We start from the raw sequence: 18,542 nt of genomic DNA on the forward strand, positions 1-18,542 counted from the left end.
CGTGATGTTTCAAAACATCTCCCTAGGCTCAAACCCTATACTTTTGTCTTTTAAGCCTGCTTATTTTCCTTTCGTTAGCTTTCCTTTCCAGTCGGCTTCCACTAACAAATAAAATGATAAATTAGAGGAGACAGATGGTATCCCAAGGACGTCTAAAACCAGGGTTACTGCCAAGGCCATATCTGTCTGCTTATGTTAAAGGCAACTGTTTAAGTGGCACAGGGATGGGCACCTGTTGTGTTGGTTCTCATCGAGACGAATTAACAAACATTATAACACATACTTACGTCGACCACTGGAAGGGACAGTGTGTGTGAGTTTGTACCTGCTCTGTTTGTGTGCTGTCTTCCCTACCTTCACATGCGTGGGTGAGGAGCCATTTTTGACTAATATCAACAACAGCAACTAACAAGTTAACAACAGTGAAACAGACAGAAGTTTGATTTATTTTCGAGTTCGCGACATATCACTGAAAGAGGCATTATCAGGAAGTTACGTTTTACAGCTTTTGATGTGCATTATGATTACAATAAAATTGTTCAAGTATTGTATGGCCTGCTTACATACACACATACATGGATAAATGCCTACGTATGTACATGCATAATTGCTAGTATTGTATATGTTCGTGAAATGCAGCAATGATCTATCCAATCTATTATATTCTTCTTCTATATTTTCAAATTGAATACACCACTGATTAAAAACCACTGCAACTCTATCGTCCTAAAAAGAAACTGTGTACATGTTAGTCAACTGTGGTGGGATGCATCCAGGGTGGTTGATAAGGATGTAGGGCTAGCAACCTCGTCCCAAAAGACTTGTTACCAAGAAGACGGCTAATACCCTCTGAAGTTGCTTCCTTTGAAGGGGAAAGGCTTATGGTTGAAAATATATATTTGTATTTGCATACTGTGATACAAATTTAATTCTCTCTCTGTCTCTGTCTCTGTCTCTCTCTCTCTCTCTCTCACGTGTTATGGGATGATTTATATATATATATATATATATATATATATATATATATATATATATATATATATATATATATATATATAATTATAAATTATCCCATAACACGTGATTCATCACTTATCACACATCACCACAGGTGAAAAAATGAGAATGGGTGTAGGTCCGAGCTGGTTTTGTAGACTCAAAGGGTTTTGTACTGTTTGTCTGTACTGTCCCAGATACATAACGGTAGAAACCATAATATATATTAGGACTTCTACCACAATAGATCATACCTTCATTAATGGCTTGGAAACAAAGTCGAAACCAGTTAGGACTGACATCCATTTTCATTTTTTTCACCTGTGATGATGTGTGATAAATGAGTCACGTCTTAATGTGATTCTAATCGTATATATGTATATATAGTAATTTGTGTTTATACCCAGCACATCCTACTTTTCAGACATGCCAGATTTTATTCCAAGTAGCTGTTCCTGATCACTGGTGCCATGTACCAGGGAGAGAAAACACAACCCTTTCAGAGAAGGAATGGATGGACTTAACTATACCCAGGTCAGTTTAGTTTCAAAAACTGCGAAACAACAAGGGGGTTAAGTTCAAGATGTCAAGACTTTCTTAGACTGAAACGATACTGAAGAAGAGTTAGGAGAGTTTCACCCCCTCCTGTTAAAAATATTACGTATAAATAGATGTTGAGTTCTGGAACCAAGTGTTCCCAAGGCATACAGTTGTTGCTGGGCTGGCTATAGCAATGCCTGTGGTTCATGATAGGCATCCCTTGGAATAGGAAAAGCCGTATAGAGTATTGGGAAACCTTTAAGTGCACCCAAACAACTTTCAATTATTGTCCTCAAAGAAAGTTTCAATTTCTGTTTTTCTAATGCAGTGGGTTGTAGAAGTGAATACATTGTTAAGATTTTTATTTATATCCATATAACTTAAACACAGTAATAAGTTAAATGACTTGAAGTTTCTAGAATTTTTAACACCTCCCCATCGATTTTTTTTCCTTCAAAACTATGTTCTTATGATATGAAGCCTCTTGTAACGTTCAATTTGTACATTTTTCTTCAACGAACGTATTTTGGGTAATGCCAAATATTGATTTTGCTTATCCTAACTTAACACAACCCAGCTTAAATGACTGTAGTTTGAGTACCTTCACTAATTCAAGGGGCTAACCCCATCACCATTCACAGCACAGATGCTAAACATCCCTGCCTCAACAACCAATGACATTCCCCCTACACTTCAACCTTCCCAGTGTGCACTCAACCCTTTTCCTTTTCTGCAGAATCAGCAATACCACTCAGTACTCACAGTGCAGTCGCTACTTGCTGAAATGGACTGACGAGGCAAATTCAACATTTGAAATAAGCGGCGAAACAGAAAGCAAGTATCTTATGTTAATATCCTGCAAAGTTCATGAATTTTGGTTTAAGTGTGTGTGTTTCACTGTACACACACACACACACACACAATAGCTGTGACTGACCAGCCATCATTCACAGGCCCTTACGAGAAAGAAACAAAAAGATAATCTATATTTACAAACGAATTTCAGCTAGCTAATGTAAATAAGAATTTACATTATGAGAGGAAGCTGCAGCTTTCTGGATGAATGAAATAGAAAAACACAAAATGTATCAGAGGTAAACTGAATTAATTTCAAAGTACTGCACTCTGCTTGAGAATGAATGAATAAATGAATGGTACTGTACACTGTATGTAAGATGGACACATATTGCATGTTAAATGAATAATGTATAACTGATAACATGTGCAGAGTCTGTTATTGATCTTTTATTGCTAGACATCTTTATAAGGTTTAATTAAATAATCAACATAAGTGAAAATGCATAAAAAAGTAAGAGTGCCACTAAGTTTTCTATGCAAAAGAGTTAGAAAATAATGATTATGCACATGCATGGGAGATGTCTCTGGAATGAGTGGAAGTCTAAAAGTAGCTGAAATAAAAAAAAAATTTAATTATTGTTGATGGCAGTTTTGACCTAGATGAAGAAAACTATTATTTGAAACACTTCCTTTAACTTGGTTCCCATAGCTTGAACCTTTGTTAAGATTTAATCACTGTCTGAAGAAAATATGCAGCAGTAATACAGTACAGTAGATGTATGTGAAAGAAGGGGAAATTTGATGATACATTATAGTAAAAGTACAAAGAAAAAAACAGAAATGCAAAAACACTTCCCGTGATATTACCTTTCAATGGAAAGTTGGTTGACTTATTCTCTTAATGAACTGACCGCCAGGGTGTGTCGATGGATGGGACTTCGACCAGGGCCAGTTTTGGGCGACAGTGGCTTCAACCAACGGGTGGGTCTGCGAGCAAGGAAGCGCACACAACATCTTGACAATAAATATGGTGGGAAATGCAGTGGGCACCTTCATTTTTCCAATGTTGGCTGACAGGTAACAAAAACAAAACTGGCCTAAGAAATTATTAAATAAACAATTCAGTGCATTTATTCAATGCAATTTAAATGTTGACTAAATGAAAAATAACTTTTACATTGTACATTTCTTTTGCAACATTGTGAAACTAAATTTCATTACTCTTTGAAACACTCTATTGCTCTGCTTTGCATTTCTCTAAAGTAACACTGAAGGTAATTCTTTTCTTTCACTTACTTTGCAGGTTAGGTCGACGACCCATATTTTATGCATTGCTAAGCAACCACCTAGTATTTACCCTTGCTTACATATGGATGCCTATGTACAATTTACACATGATCTTCAGATTTCTACGAGGGTTTATCGAACTGACCATTTACCTCATACCTCATATTACAGGTAATAAATTTATATTAATTTGATTGTTCATAAAATTTTTTAAAATACTTAACAGCTCTATATTTTGATGAAATAAATATGGCTAATAAGCTTCAAACTGTAAATGAGATGGTTGAGCCTGAGAGGGCAATTAGGTCATTACCCTTTTTTTCTTTTTTCCCTGACACTGGATATCCAAAGCCAATATCACTCAAGCTAATCATGATTGCCTGTTCATGGTATTTGACCCTCACAATGGTAACAATGATATGGACAAGGATATTAACTGTCAGTCCCCACAAAAAACAGGCACAGTCGAGACTGCTCTTCTTTGCAGTTGGCTTTCAGTTTCCAAAATCGAAGTGTTCCTTTAACTTAAACTTTTGTTGCAAATTCAAATGCCAGGTTCCACAGTTCTGTCTTCATTTTTTCTGTTTTACTCCAAAACTTGACTATTACAGAGAATTTCCTCTCTATTGAACTTCCCATAGACCCTCTTCAGAAATAAAATCTTTAATCCCTGACACTCTTTGCCTGCTATCTCTCAAGAATACTGTAACTTGTCTCATTTTACACATTAGCTTTTCCATCCTCATAAGTAACTGAAAAGGTCTCTTGGTTAGGACCAAATTCTTGATATCCTCCTCCTCCTCACTTTTAACATTGTATAATTTTGTATCTTAGTGATGGAAGTCCTGGATCCCGAGGACCGAGCCAAAGCCACTACCATTGGCTGGGTCTTTTGGATATTAGGAATGTGTATGACTTCTTTGATTGCTTGGATCATCCCACACTGGCAATACCTGGCAATGTCCTCTCTCATCGCTCCAGTCTTTGGTTTTCTGTACTGGAAGTAAGTCTCTTATGGATATCATTCTGAAATATATAAGCATTAAGATATTAAAACACTGGTTTCTTTTGTATTTGCATTTTTGTAACAAAAGACCAAGCGAACAAAGTTTGGATAGGTACTGTGCATTTTTCCTTGTTTTGTTTGTGTTACTTTAAAAGGTCAAAATAACTTGACTGATATTAATAAAATTAACTGCCCTATACTGTTTTTGCCAACTCTGATATTCTCACCAACACTTATTCCTGTTCAGATAGAGCATGTCAACTAAAATGGCAATATAGCTTACATTAACTCACACCAAGGTAAAATATATTACCCAGAAGCAAAACTTCAGGTTGACCTGACCTAGCAGCAATAAATTTAATGATTGCCTGTATTGATTGGAATGATGTCATTGTCAATGTCTAAAACAATTAAGATGACTTTTGTGGCTTCATAGTATTCAAGTTACGAAAGAAAACCATTCAGTAAATCAAGAAATATGAAACAATACTAAAAGATTTACAAACCAAGCTTACAATTATAACTTGATTGCACTACTGCCTTCAGAACAGTACCTTAAGGGCTGGACCTGCCTCTATGTTCAATACAACAGACAGTGACACAAAGAAGTTGCTGACTTGTCACCTACATTTGTTTTCTTAATAACTCTCTCCTTCCACAAAGTAAAAATATAAACTAACTTTAGGAAAGGATAAGGATATCATTAGGATTTTTATATTACCTGTACATGCAGCTGTCTGTCTTTTCATTGCTAGCCACCTTCCGGAATCTCCAAGATGGCTTCTTTCCAAAGGGAGACTTGACGACTGCACAGACTTGATGTTGAAGGTAAGGAACTGAATAGAGAGAGAGAGAGAGAGAGAGAGAGAGAGAATTGTTGTTCCATACCTCTTTCAATTGACTTTCCTTTCGAGATTTTCTTTAATTTTATGGTACCCTGAAAAGCTCAGACCTCTGTTCTACTGATTGATTTATTTGTTATGTGTAAGTTTTTCACTTGTTCACTTTCTCTTGTGGAAGTTTTCTTATTCTTTACAGATTTTTTATTCATTTCATTGACTTTTTATTCTTTTATCCTAAAACCTGAATTATTAACTTATTAATTGATTATTTATTTGTTTATTCTGTTTTTTTGCCATAAGTTTATTAGCTGATCATTTATTTATCCGCATCTTTGTGCAGATAAGTGAAATCAATGGGAAGAAAGATGTGTCTCGCGTGGAACTTGAGAAACTTCTGCTCGACCTGAGTGACCAGCGCGAGAAGGAAGTGTCCTTCCTGAAGGTGTTCAGCTACTCAAAACTGAGGCTGAGAAGCATCATGATCTCCATTTTGTCGTAAGATACATTCTTTAAATACCTTCTCATATTCATCTTATACTTTATCTCTTCATCTGTTACCTCAAAAAGACTTTCCCTGGTCTTCATGACACCATATTTAATCCTTTAAAAATATTTTCTTTGTCTTCATTACATCATGGAATGACAAAAAGGGAATATAAAATTTTGGCCAAAGGCCAAGCACTGGCACCTATGAGGTCATTCAGTGCTGAAATGGGAAGTTGAGAGCAAAAGGTTTTAAAGGTGTAACAGGAGGAAAACCTTGCAGCCGCACTATGAAACAAATGTTAGGAGAGGGTGGTAAGAAAGATGGAAAAAAGAGAACATGAACGGAGGTACAGTAAAAAGGAATGAAAGGGGTTGCAGCTAGAACCTGAAGTAATGCCTACAGTGCACCATGGGAGTTGCATAGATGGTGTTACCTACCTACGGGGTTCATTACATCATACTTGACCCATTAAATGTTGTATACCTGGTCTTTATTACATCATATTTAATCCTTTTGCCGCTGTTCTTCATAACGTTGTAAGCAGTGTTTTATAATCTTTATTCCTGGTTTTCATCAAGTAAGTCATGTTTTGATATTCATTACATCATAATCAATGCTTTTAATACTTGCTGCCAAGTCTTCATTATATCGTAAGATATGTTTTGAATGCTTTGTTGTGTTGTCAGAAATGTTTCCCATGTTTTTTCCCAATCTTCATTGTTTTAAAAATTCTTTAAATACTTTCTTCCTCATCTTCATTGAAGCTTAAGAAATGTTTTTATATCTTCTTCATAAGCACCATAATTTTGTAAGTAATACCTTATATTCTTCATTCTTCTTCATCATTGTCTCATATTTAATACTTAAAATATTTTCTTCCTGGTCTTTATGCTGTAATGCCTTATATACTTTCCTAATGGTCTACATTGTGGCACAAGTGTCACTTTGTGATCTTTTTGATACTGTAAGTTATGAATTTAAATATTTTCTTCCTGAACTTTATAACATTGCAGGAATGAATTCATATACAGTACTTTCCTCCCAGTTTTCATTATGTTAAAAGTAATGTTTTCTGTACTTCTTCTCTGATCCTCATGGTGTAATAACTTAGATGCTTTATCCCTGATCTTTACATTGTACTTTCTGATCTTCGTGGTATAGTAATTAATAGTCTGCATACTTTCTTGCTGCAATTCATTATGTTGTAAGTGCTACTATATAAGTACATAATTAATTTCATCATCCTGTTTATTGTATTGTAATCATACAGTAATGCTTTACACACCTTTTTTCTGTCTTCATCATGTTGTAATGATTGATAGACTATTTTTATTGCATTATAAGTAATACCTCAGATACTTACTTCCTGTGAATGGTTACATGCATTTTTTTTACATTTTTTGTCAATAAGATGAAATATAATTTCTATTCCATGTACAGAACATCAATACAGGTATATTTGTTTCTTATCCATTAAGGTGAATACGCTTATGTTTCAATCTTTAATGCATGATTATTTATGATAGTCTGTAACGCATTTTATTATACTCCATTTATGTTCCTTATTAAAAGAAACTATGCAAAAGATTCTGTTTAGTAGTTATTAGCATACTATACTGGTACATCAAACTGGATTTTTTAACCACATTTACATTTATCACAATGATATGAAATTACATATTTGCTTCTTGCAGAAAACATATTTACTGTATCTTTGTACCAAAATTACTTTACAAGATCTAGTATGAAATAAAAATTATTTTTACAAGTTTTAGTCCTTCAACGGTGCCAAAAAATATGTTACGATTTACTCCAAATGAGACTGAAGGGAGTAATAACTATGTATGTACTGAACTGCAGTCAAAATACATTTAAAAAAATAGCAATAGAGTATACATAAGACATTCTCCTTTCCAGTCCCTCTCTGTACTTGGTATATGGGATCACAATGTTTGGAATCAACGTCTTACCTGACAACCAGTTTCTGAGCCACTTCATTCTCTCAGCATCCGAACTCCCAAGTAATGGCTTGGGCTTGGTGCTTCTCCATTACACTGGGCGAAGGATGGCATGCTACATCACATTCATTACAACTGCCATTTGGTGTGTGGTGGCCCTCTTTTGCACTCACGGTAAGTCTACGGCTATAGCTTCTGTTATTTTGAAAGTCAAATTTCTTTTGATTATCTAAGTAATCCCGCAACAAGGCACATTCATTATTTTTTTATGACAGATTCTTTTTATTGTCCATGTAATCCAGTTATAGTGCACCTTCATTCTTTGTAATACATACAGTAATAGTATCTTTGTTTTTCGTAGTAAGCACACAACAATATTGTCCTCTTTCTTGAATATCAAGTATTCTTTTGATGGTCTAAATATACTCCATTTGTTAGAGCATATTTCATCATTTGTCTCTACAGTACAGTATAAAACTAGCTCTGTTTTTGTAATTGGTGCTGTCACCAACCAACCAGATAGATTTAATAGAAGAATATTGTCTTAACAGTGTAAATCAGGTATTTGATTATGGTATATAAATTTAACCAGTAAAAGTAATTTCTTTCTTCTGAAAAGTCAGTAAGATTTATGTGATAATGAATATCCTTTGTGAGCCCAGTAACTTGTAGGAAACAAAATATGCCTGACATATATCTTGTAATGACTGTGGTTATCCCATACTTTCCCTTCTATGACTACTCAAATTTTAGATTTTCTATTCAAGATGAATAAAGAAAACTTCAAAAACAATTTGTTTCTTAAATTTGCCTCCTATACAGAAGCTGTAAAGCAATGAACAAATATTGGCAAATTTGTACGATACTTATCTCAATGTTATTTCCAGATCAGTGGTTGATGGTGGTAGTCTTGGCTTTAATAAAATTCTTCATAACAACCGCTCTTCTTGTGATGTATGTCATAACTGCTGAGATCTTCCCAACACCTGTCAGGTCATCTGGGCTAGGAATCATGGGTTTGACTGGACAGGTAGCAATGGCAATTGCTCCAAGTGTGTTAAATGTAGGATATTGTGATTATCTTCTTTTTTGTAGTTTTATATTTTAAATTCTTATGCAAGAAAACTAAAGTTCTAATATTTTAAAGCTGAATGATACTAGAAAAGTACAGTATATGGTCATACAATTAAATGATATACATTTTCTTCCATTTATGTATTAATGTTAATGATGAAAAAAGTGCTTAACGCAAAAGGCTATTGGTAATCCTTACAGCAAGTATTTATAACCAACAGGGGTTCTAACAACCATTAGTCTCCAGTTAATATATACTTTTGATTTCCAAGTCTGAATTTGGTTCTATTTTTTAAGTTTGTGAATTTCTGAACTTATGACTTTACACTTTTGATTTCCTAGCTATGTTAGGTCCTACTTTCCAATACTGGGTCAGTACCTGGTGCACTAATGGATGAATACTTTTAATTTCTAGGCTGGATTAGGTCCTACTTTCCAGTACTGGATTATGCTGGGTCTCTTGGGTGTAAGTCTCTTGACATCACTCACATTGCCAGAAACCCTGGGACTTCCTCTGCCTCAAACATTCCAGGAAGCTGAAGATATGGGCAAGGGACGTCCGCTTACCACCTGGGTCCATCACTGGAATCAGCATAAGTATCCTGGAAGGAAGTACTCGAAGGTTGATCTATCAGTCAGTCCTGAAGAAATAAGCAAACTTAGAGCTGTGAGTTAAGTGCCGACTTTTAATGAGGTCCTGAACCTGAATAGGGAAATGCGACCATGTTACAGTGTACAAATGTATTTATCTGAAATGTTGTTGGTGTTTTCCCGGAAGACATCTGTGATCTCCTTTATTGTACAATACTGCAGTGCTCCCCGACTTTTTCGCGGGGACAGGTAGCAGAACCCACCGCTGAAATGTAAAATCCCGTCTAAAAATGCTTACAACTGCCAAATACCCTGTAACCCTTAAACTAAAATGCTTATAACTGTCTATTTTAAAAGTCCACTGCCTAATTTAGTGGTTCAAACAAATTTACTGTACATACTTACATTATCATACTAAAACAATTTAATATCAATTCAAACAAAAATACACCCCAAACCATTATCCCAAAACACCCCAAGTCATCTTAGATTAGTACCCTCTAACAACATCTACTCTTATGTATATACACCCCCCAAAATGCTTATAACAATGATTTACTAATTTTAAAGGTAATTCTATATATTAGCTCCGCACCTGTTTTTACCTTTTCAACTGGTTTTTTCTACACTTTTAGGGGTTCTGATACTGGCGGTGCATCTGTTTGTTGTCGGCCAAATTGAATGTCCCTTCACCTTGTTTAGTACTGGCCCGGAGGGGGGGGAGGGGGATGGGTACCCACATGTTAACAAGTTATTGCACTTGCCGGACGGGATATGAACCGTTCGAAACAGACGTACCCGTGCTCAGTCTTGTGGAGATCGAGTATGGAAACCCCTTGTTGGATGGACTTCAGGGGTTAATTACAGGTTAATTATGCTCGAGCGCCAAAAATTAAAGGTAAATTCATAATTAGCAACCAAAAAACTGTAGAAAAAGTTAAGTTAGAAGGCAGTCGCGGCTGCGGAGCTACTATATAGTTCTACCATTTTAAAATAATATTAATGTAAACAGCAAAATATCTACAAAATGTTTAATACAAATTAAATAAATCTTTATTACAAATTAAATAAATCTGTCTTGCAGAATATTTGACAACTAATCAAGTCACCCCTGTATACATAAGCACAGCTATTTTCTCTCATAGTATTGAAGTCGCCCTGTTTTCTTTATACTGTATATTGGTAAAAACAATTAAAAGTATCACTAATTCGCTTCTTTTCGTTGAGCAACACTGTTTATTCACTAATTACTGTATTTTTTCATGTTGTGTTCATGACTAAATACAGATAAAAATAATTTACAGTGTACTTACACTGTAGTAATGTTATCTACAAAATTAGTGAAAGTTCCCCTGCAGAAAAATGAATAATGTGTTCCACAAAAATCTGCGACAAAATGAAGCGTGAAAAAGCTGGGTAGCATTATAATAGCCATTGTTTATGTAACCCATTCTACAGAGGCTAATCAAGTTGTTATTGTAGTCATCTGACATTTGACTGAAATAACGTTACATAAGAGGCTAATGATGCTGAAAAAGTAATGCATAACACAGTACAGAGGGTGCATGCAAAAAAAAAATCAAACATGTTTTGATTCCAGAAAAGAAGTCATAGTCTGGCTTCAGAGAAGACATGTTTTAAAGTTGTCATTTTATATCTTTTAAATTTTCATAAAGATAAATACAGTCATTTTTTAAATAACAAACAATTTTCCTTCTAAGAATTAGAATTTCATAATCTGCACATCATACACTCTCAGAAAATTACACATTATCCTATGCACAACTCTACCACCCTATTTTAAGCCCCATTCTCCTTCTACATTTAACATTTTTCCAACAGTTTCAAGCCAAATAATGTTTAGTAATTTACTTTTCATATAGATCTTTTTTCAGTCATTATTCTTGAGCAGCATTTTTGCAAACAACAGTAATTTTTTTCAATTTCTTTTGTATAAAAGTGACACTTTACAGGAAAAATTTTACATTTGTGAAAGGAAAATTATTTTTGTCACTTTGGAAATCCTTTGAAATGTATGATACTGTATGCAGTATCAATGTAGGACAACTAGTCATGAGACCATTACAATGATATTGTGACTTGACCTTTTTAAATAAAGTGAAAACTTCTGAATGTTAACTGCCTTTTTTATCCATGATGTGTGTCACTGACACTAAAACCTCCATTTCTGTTCAGTGGCAAAGTGGAAGTGGACCCATGACTTTGTATATATTTTACAAAGTATTTTATTGGGGGGTGCCACTGTAGGAAGACAGGGAGCTGCAGCACACACAGTCTTTATTACATCAATGGCATTTAATGCTGCCACTAAAGCCTCCATTCCTATCCACTGTCCAGCTACAAATGAAGCCTGGGTATTGCCAGTGTACACATTTTTGTTTAAGGACAAGGACTTTTTTTAGGGGAGAGGAACACTGTAAATAGATTGGAAGTTGTAGCATTCCAGTTATAATATCAGCACAATCACATTTAACAGCAACTAACTAGACACTTTGCTGAAATATGCAGGGATATTTGAAACTGAATCTACAGACATTTTATCACTTGAGTTTTAGTTCTGCATAACATGACTTGTATAGACAAAAATTGCTAATAGATATAATTTGTGTTCCACACAGAATCAAAAGAATAATAACAAGAGAGTTAGTTGAAAATTAATGCCTACAGCCAAGAGCGAAATAATGCATCAGTCTTTTTATTCAACAAAATGAGCTCTGAAATAAAATACAAGTTTAAGAACTGGAGCATGTATCTGTTTGCCATGCCTACAATTTTTTCCAAATATATTATTTGATAACCAGTCATTAGTAATTAATATTTTTATCTTGTGTAATGCATGGAATCATATGTTACCATTAAATGGATACTTTGAGTACATACAGCACTCAAATTCTAGATCACTGACTTTTGCAACAACAGAATACTGTAAAGAATTCTTATCATGCCAAAGAACCTTTACTCTAAATACCAGTCTCAGATCTATGCAATTCAATTACCTAATTTCCAAACTTTGTGTCAACCCTGATGAAGCTGTTATCTGTATATTTACCTAATTTAAAAATATGTATACTTTATTGATACAGAAACTTTGAACGAGTCCTGTGAAAGCCATGCCTGGAAATCTGCAATCTAGTCTAAAAAACTATTGAAAAACAATGGTAACAAACAACATCCTTTCTCTGTTTGTCAAACATTTATGAATGTCAGAATGTGACCTATAAGAATAAGTAAGTCCTTGTTTCATGAACATATTGCAGTAATCAAATTGTACTAAAGTTATATAACCAAAATCAATCCCCATTCACTCATCTAACCTCTTAGAATCGCATCTCTTCAGCTTACTTAAATCTTCAAGTGCTATCAATTTTGTTACTTCATTCAGGTGAATCCTTGATTCAGCTCAGCTGGATAGTCAAGGAGACATAGCCTGGGTTTAAACTGGTGAGTGACTGAGTCTAAGATTTAAACCTCATCAACTCTAATAGCCTTTAATGTGATGAAGCTAAGTTAACACATCGTTGCTGTTACAGATGCAACAGTGGTAGAGTGCAGTATAACAGCTTTAAGGGTGCACTGGGTAAAAAAAATTTCTTTTTTAGAATTGTTCTTATTATGACATGCAAAAATTGTCACATGAATTTCAGACCATCACTATTTTTCTTTCAAAAAATGTTTTAATATAAATAATGATAGCAGTTATGAGAGAAAATATAAAGCTATATCTCATCACAATTGTTATGGTTGACATCCAGTACTATTGAGTCTTGAATCCAAATGTTTACTGCACAGACACCACTCTTCTCTCCCAAACTTTTTGCAGAGATCAAACATTAAAAATGTAATTAGACGACTGGAAAGACCTGTGCTCTTCATAATTATCTCCTGTAGAAAAGATATGAATTATATTCCTACTGAGCCTCCTTGCATGCATTCTCTCGGTACTGCAAATACAATTACAATACCTTACCTTTATGATGAGGAATTATAGACATTATCATCACCAGGATTACCATCGTAAGTGACCTGACAGGGATTGGGAAGATCACAGAAATGATATGATGATAAGTGTAGCCACAGAAATGAACTTCCAGGATCTGCCATGCCATCTTTAACACCCAAACTGAAAATAGTTGTTTGATGAACATTCTTTGGCAGAGAAATATCTACTATATAATCATAATCTAATAGGCACAGCTAAATAACCAAGCTTTACACAAATGTTTAATTACAAACTTTGGTTAAAAGACAAATTATGTAAATAAGATCTGATTACCGTATTTACAAGCAAAATCTGAGAAGACCATGACTTGTGTAAAATCTAACTCCGATTTAACTTCTTATGAAAATTCAGCTTTAAAGCCAAGTACTGGGACACTTTCAGTCATTCAGTGCTTTAGAAAGTGAAAAGAGGAAGTTGGAGTGGTTCGACAGCAAGATTGAATAAAGAAAGCAGAATGGAGGTAAGGTACAAAGCTACAAGTGGGTGTAACTGTGGGCCAAAGGTATGCTGCAAACAACCCTTAGTAATGCCTACGGTCCACTATACAAGGTGCAGTAATAGCTCTAAAATTCTGGCAAACTTATGTTAAATAGAAATCACTATCCAAGGTGTGAGCTGAGTCACATTTACTTATTCCTTTCTTGTTAAGGATATTCATTCACTACTAAAAGTATACAGTACATTTTACTACTGATGCATTACATAAATGGAATTCACCAAGAAGTTAAAAGAAACTTGGGCAGATAACAAGTTTCACAACATTTGAAAGTACTGGTTACTTGGTCACCATCTAGTGTAAGGGAACTTAATGGGGAACAAGAGGCATTCCAAGAGCCACTAACAGAGGTCCACACAGACCAATCAATTTGGGGAGATCATATATGAAACTTAGTTCTTCTCAGATACAGTCTTTTCAAGGAAATCATTATATTTAGACACTTTAAGTGCTAAATATAGGAATTTATTTTATAACTGTATTTTCAGATAATTTATAGGTAGTGGATGGAAAATTATCTTATTTTTCAAACTTTGCCTTCATTTTTGTTTTTGTATACCTATATACTTTGGACATGGATATGTTACAAAGTGACCTATGTCATCTTCAAAATCATATTTAGTGTGAAATCAGCAATCCTGTGTTTCCTTGTTTCTTAAACAGTACTGCAGTTTATTTATAGGCATGCAGTCCACAATGCCGGTGCTGGATATGATTTCATGGGGAGAGAGGAGAGAGAGAGAGAGAGAGAGAGAGAGAGAGAGAGAGAGAGAGAGAGAGAGAGAGAGAGAGAGAGAGAGAGAGAGAGAGAAATCAATGAACTTAGGCTTGGAGGGTTGGATTTTATATTACTGTAATAATTAGCTTGCCAGTGGGTAAAAAATAAAGGCAGACATATTATTTTTCCTTGAGGGGAGTTACTTGCTGTAAAAACTTTCAAAAATTAACAACAGCATTTAGTCCGGCCCTGAGCATCTACATAATTCAGTACATAAAATATAAAAAATACTACTTACTCATGCATGACTTCAAAAAATTATTATAATACTGTGAGGTTAAAAATACCACCTGAATATTTGTGAAAATTTTATTTCAAAATAAAAGATTTGAAAATGGAATAAATTTTACATTCTGCAACTCATAAAGATATCCGAGCGTGTAAATTCCTTGATGTATTAGAAATGGCAAGAAATTCATCCAAGTGCATACCACCTATATATAAAAAGGCATTTCACCTGGCACATGAACATGAAATCATCCACTGCAAATTTAAGATGGATCCAACTATATATCTAATTGTACCTTTTAGATGCAAGTCAGTTCAGCAGAATTCAATTCAGAGCAACATTTTTTTAAAAAGGGATGCTTTTCTTATATAACAGGTTTTCTACTCTATGGTAATCTTAAACACAGTTGCAGCACAATAAAACAGAAAAGGTTCACTGGATAAAGACTTCCAAGTATAAATTCAAAACACTCAAATTTTCATTACGTAAATATTTTTGAAATTTTTCGTACTCTAAAATAATAATGCTTAGCACAGCTCTCAGTACAATAATAACAATGGTGAAAAAATATTCACAACAAAATCAGCCTTGAAAACAAAAAACTGACATCAAAGCTGCAACAAAAAATCACTGAGATAGGACTGTAAAAAGAAGCACCATCACTGAATATCTAAATCTTACTCATCAGTCGCCAAAATACGTTCTTAGCAAATCTGCAGAAGAAATTAAGAACACATGGAATTTACTTTACTGACACCTATCCTTAGATCAAAGCCTGAATTTTAGTTGGTAGGTTCTATAGGTGAAGGTCTCACTATGTCTGCAAGGTTGACGTTTCCTATGTATGATCAACTATACAGTACCTTCAGTTCTAAATAAAATATTTCAGACTAGTCTTTATGAAAAAATAAATTTTCAGTAAAACTGTGACTACAAAATATTTTTTTTAACTTTCAACTTTCTAAAATTGTTTAGAAAAGTCACTATAAGTATGTACCAGTCTTCATTAAATTATGCTATTTGCAATGAGATCTTTCACATTCACAACTGATCCCTGATCCCCTTTACCTGCCCAGTGCAACCACATTTGCTGAGCAGCAGCACCATTATGCAGTAAATGTGCCTCACAGTCAAACTTCTCAGTTCCAGAGGTCTTTTATTTCTCGCACAGTTGGACTGTGGAACAGCCTCCCAGAGGATACTGTGCAATTGGAGCTTCAAAAGTTAAGTGAAGATGCAATGTATTACTACCCTAATATTATTCTCCCTGCATTTTAATGCATTTTTATCTATTTCTCAACTTACTTTTTCTTTTTTAATAAGTGAGATCTCTTTATGTATTTCCCTTTACCTCCTTTTACTTCCTCCTCTTACTTCTTCCAACTGAACACCATATTCCTTGGAAGCTTGAATTCCTGTTCAATGGCCCCTGTGGGCTTGTTCCATATGAATAGGTTCCATTTCTGAACAGTAATAATGAAGCAGATGACATGGATAATTTTAACAATTGGTAGCAGCAGAATACCTGGGCTAAATCGCCAATAAAATATCTTTTCCATTTCCTCATGGTGGCGCCTCTTTAAGTTACCTCTAATAATTAAAAAAAAGTATTATTTGAATAATGCAAGATGTTCTGACAGCTAACAGCTGAAAAACTACTGCAGTTAAGATATTTACCAACAATAAGGCCCCAATAATTTACTCATCTCTTAGCTATGTATACATGGTGATGGTCTTCCAAATGTATTTAAATGGCTTAAGAAATCTGCAAACTAACCTAATTAATTAAAGTAATTAATCTCTACATTATGTCAAACCATTCTTAAATTCCTTTCTTAAAGGACTTAATAAATTAAGAGAGAGAGAGAGAGAGAGAGAGAGAGATTACTGTATACATTACCTTGCATATATATCATAATAAGGCAGAATCCAATCTTACCAGACATGTACACGAGCTAAAACATAGTCTTTAACAATGAGAATAATATGCATCAGAGGTCACTTGAAACCAATCTCTTTAAAAAATACGAAAGTATGGCAGCATTTCACCCCCCCCAGGGCCATTCATTAAACATTACAAGACTTAGATATGCATATACAGGTCAGCAAACATACCATTAAAACTGTTTAAACAAGTACTGCCTCTAAACAAAACAACGGATATGATACACTCAACATCCCTTAGAGGGGGTACTGCTTATAAAATTCCATGGATGGTAAACTGCACATAGTTCACAAGGTATTTTGAGGTGTCACTTGAGGTGTCCCTTTACCTCCCAGCTCTCTGCCTTCTGCCTTCTTCAACTATTCCCTTTAGTTCTTTCCTACCTAGCTGTCTAACTTCTTTAAATTTAACTCACTCTAATTTTCAGCTATCATCTAAGATTTGATCCTTCAAGCAAACACTATGAGTCAAGAAAGATGACTTGTGGTCTCATTAAACTAATTCACAATAATAAAAGACAATAAACCTATAAAGAACAAGAACACTACTATTTATAACTTGAAAATCAGAAAAGCACATGATGTACTGTATAATTCTACTACACTAGCAAAAACTGTCAATACTGCAAGTGAAAAACCAAAATTCCATGCTAAGCATCGACAACAATCAGTGGAGGCACTAGAAGCCCAGATAGAATATTTCAGAAGCAATTAATTTTCAAAAGATGAACAAAACTTTGATTTATAAATTCCTTGTATAAGGTAGAGAACACAGAAACAATACATTCAAAGGAAAAATTTTAAATAGAGTGCAACAATTACAGCAAAACTGCACTAAAAACCACTGAGAACATTTACGTCTTTCCTGTAACACAGTGACCTGACATGTATATAGAAAAAAAGTATACACACTACTGCTGACCTACATATTATTGCCTTAGCAGAGTTAAAGTTGCAATAAAAAAATATAACAAAATATGACAAAGAAGAATGAAACATGAACTTGTGAAAATAATGAAAATTCTGAACTATATAACCTGTAATGGTAAGGGATGATGATGAGTGATTATTCATTCTATCACTGATCAAAATTCATAGCCAAATTGCAAAGAGAATTTAAAATCACTGCTTCTACAACATTTAATTCCTGAATAATTAAAATAATATAAACTTCATTTCTGATATACTGGCATGAAATTAAAATTGCCCATTTGTCCACTAGAAATAACTGCAATGTGCTCTTTGTCACCTTACGTACTATACACCTAAAGCATTCAACTTTTGCACATACAGTGTGCAGTTCACTACAAAACCTAATGCATCTGTATTTCCCAAACATCATAATACAAAGTCTTGTTATTCTACATGGACCTTTGTGTGCAAACACAAATGTATACTAACACATTGAAGTGACCCTCTAAACACATTACAGTGAAAGTCAGTACTAAACTTTATATCTCTTCTAGGAAGATTAAACTTTAATCCTGGATTAACA

General features: G+C 34.4%; 1 protein-coding gene across 3 annotated transcripts in view; it reads left to right on the forward strand.

Moving 5' to 3' along the window:
* Positions 1-11,718, forward strand: part of LOC136842474 (organic cation transporter 1-like) — a 27,878-nt gene extending 16,160 nt beyond the window's left edge. For 2 of the 3 annotated variants that reach the window (XM_067109851.1, XM_067109853.1), the window contains 10 exons: positions 1,421-1,530; positions 2,273-2,370; positions 3,252-3,411; positions 3,638-3,792; positions 4,456-4,624; positions 5,383-5,455; positions 5,810-5,964; positions 7,874-8,088; positions 8,802-8,977; positions 9,404-11,718. In XM_067109851.1, coding sequence (XP_066965952.1) covers positions 1,421-1,530; positions 2,273-2,370; positions 3,252-3,411; positions 3,638-3,792; positions 4,456-4,624; positions 5,383-5,455; positions 5,810-5,964; positions 7,874-8,088; positions 8,802-8,977; positions 9,404-9,664 — 1,572 coding nt within the window. In that variant the 3' untranslated portion in view covers positions 9,665-11,718. The remainder of the gene's footprint in view (positions 1-1,420; positions 1,531-2,272; positions 2,371-3,251; positions 3,412-3,637; positions 3,793-4,455; positions 4,625-5,382; positions 5,456-5,809; positions 5,965-7,873; positions 8,089-8,801; positions 8,978-9,403) is intronic. The other variant, XM_067109852.1, reaches the window with a different exon arrangement.
* Positions 11,719-18,542: the final 6,824 nt, after the last annotated feature.

The sequence above is a fragment of the Macrobrachium rosenbergii genome, chromosome 10 (genome assembly GCF_040412425.1).
Source record: "Macrobrachium rosenbergii isolate ZJJX-2024 chromosome 10, ASM4041242v1, whole genome shotgun sequence".
In the NCBI taxonomy this organism is placed as follows: domain Eukaryota; kingdom Metazoa; phylum Arthropoda; class Malacostraca; order Decapoda; family Palaemonidae; genus Macrobrachium; species Macrobrachium rosenbergii.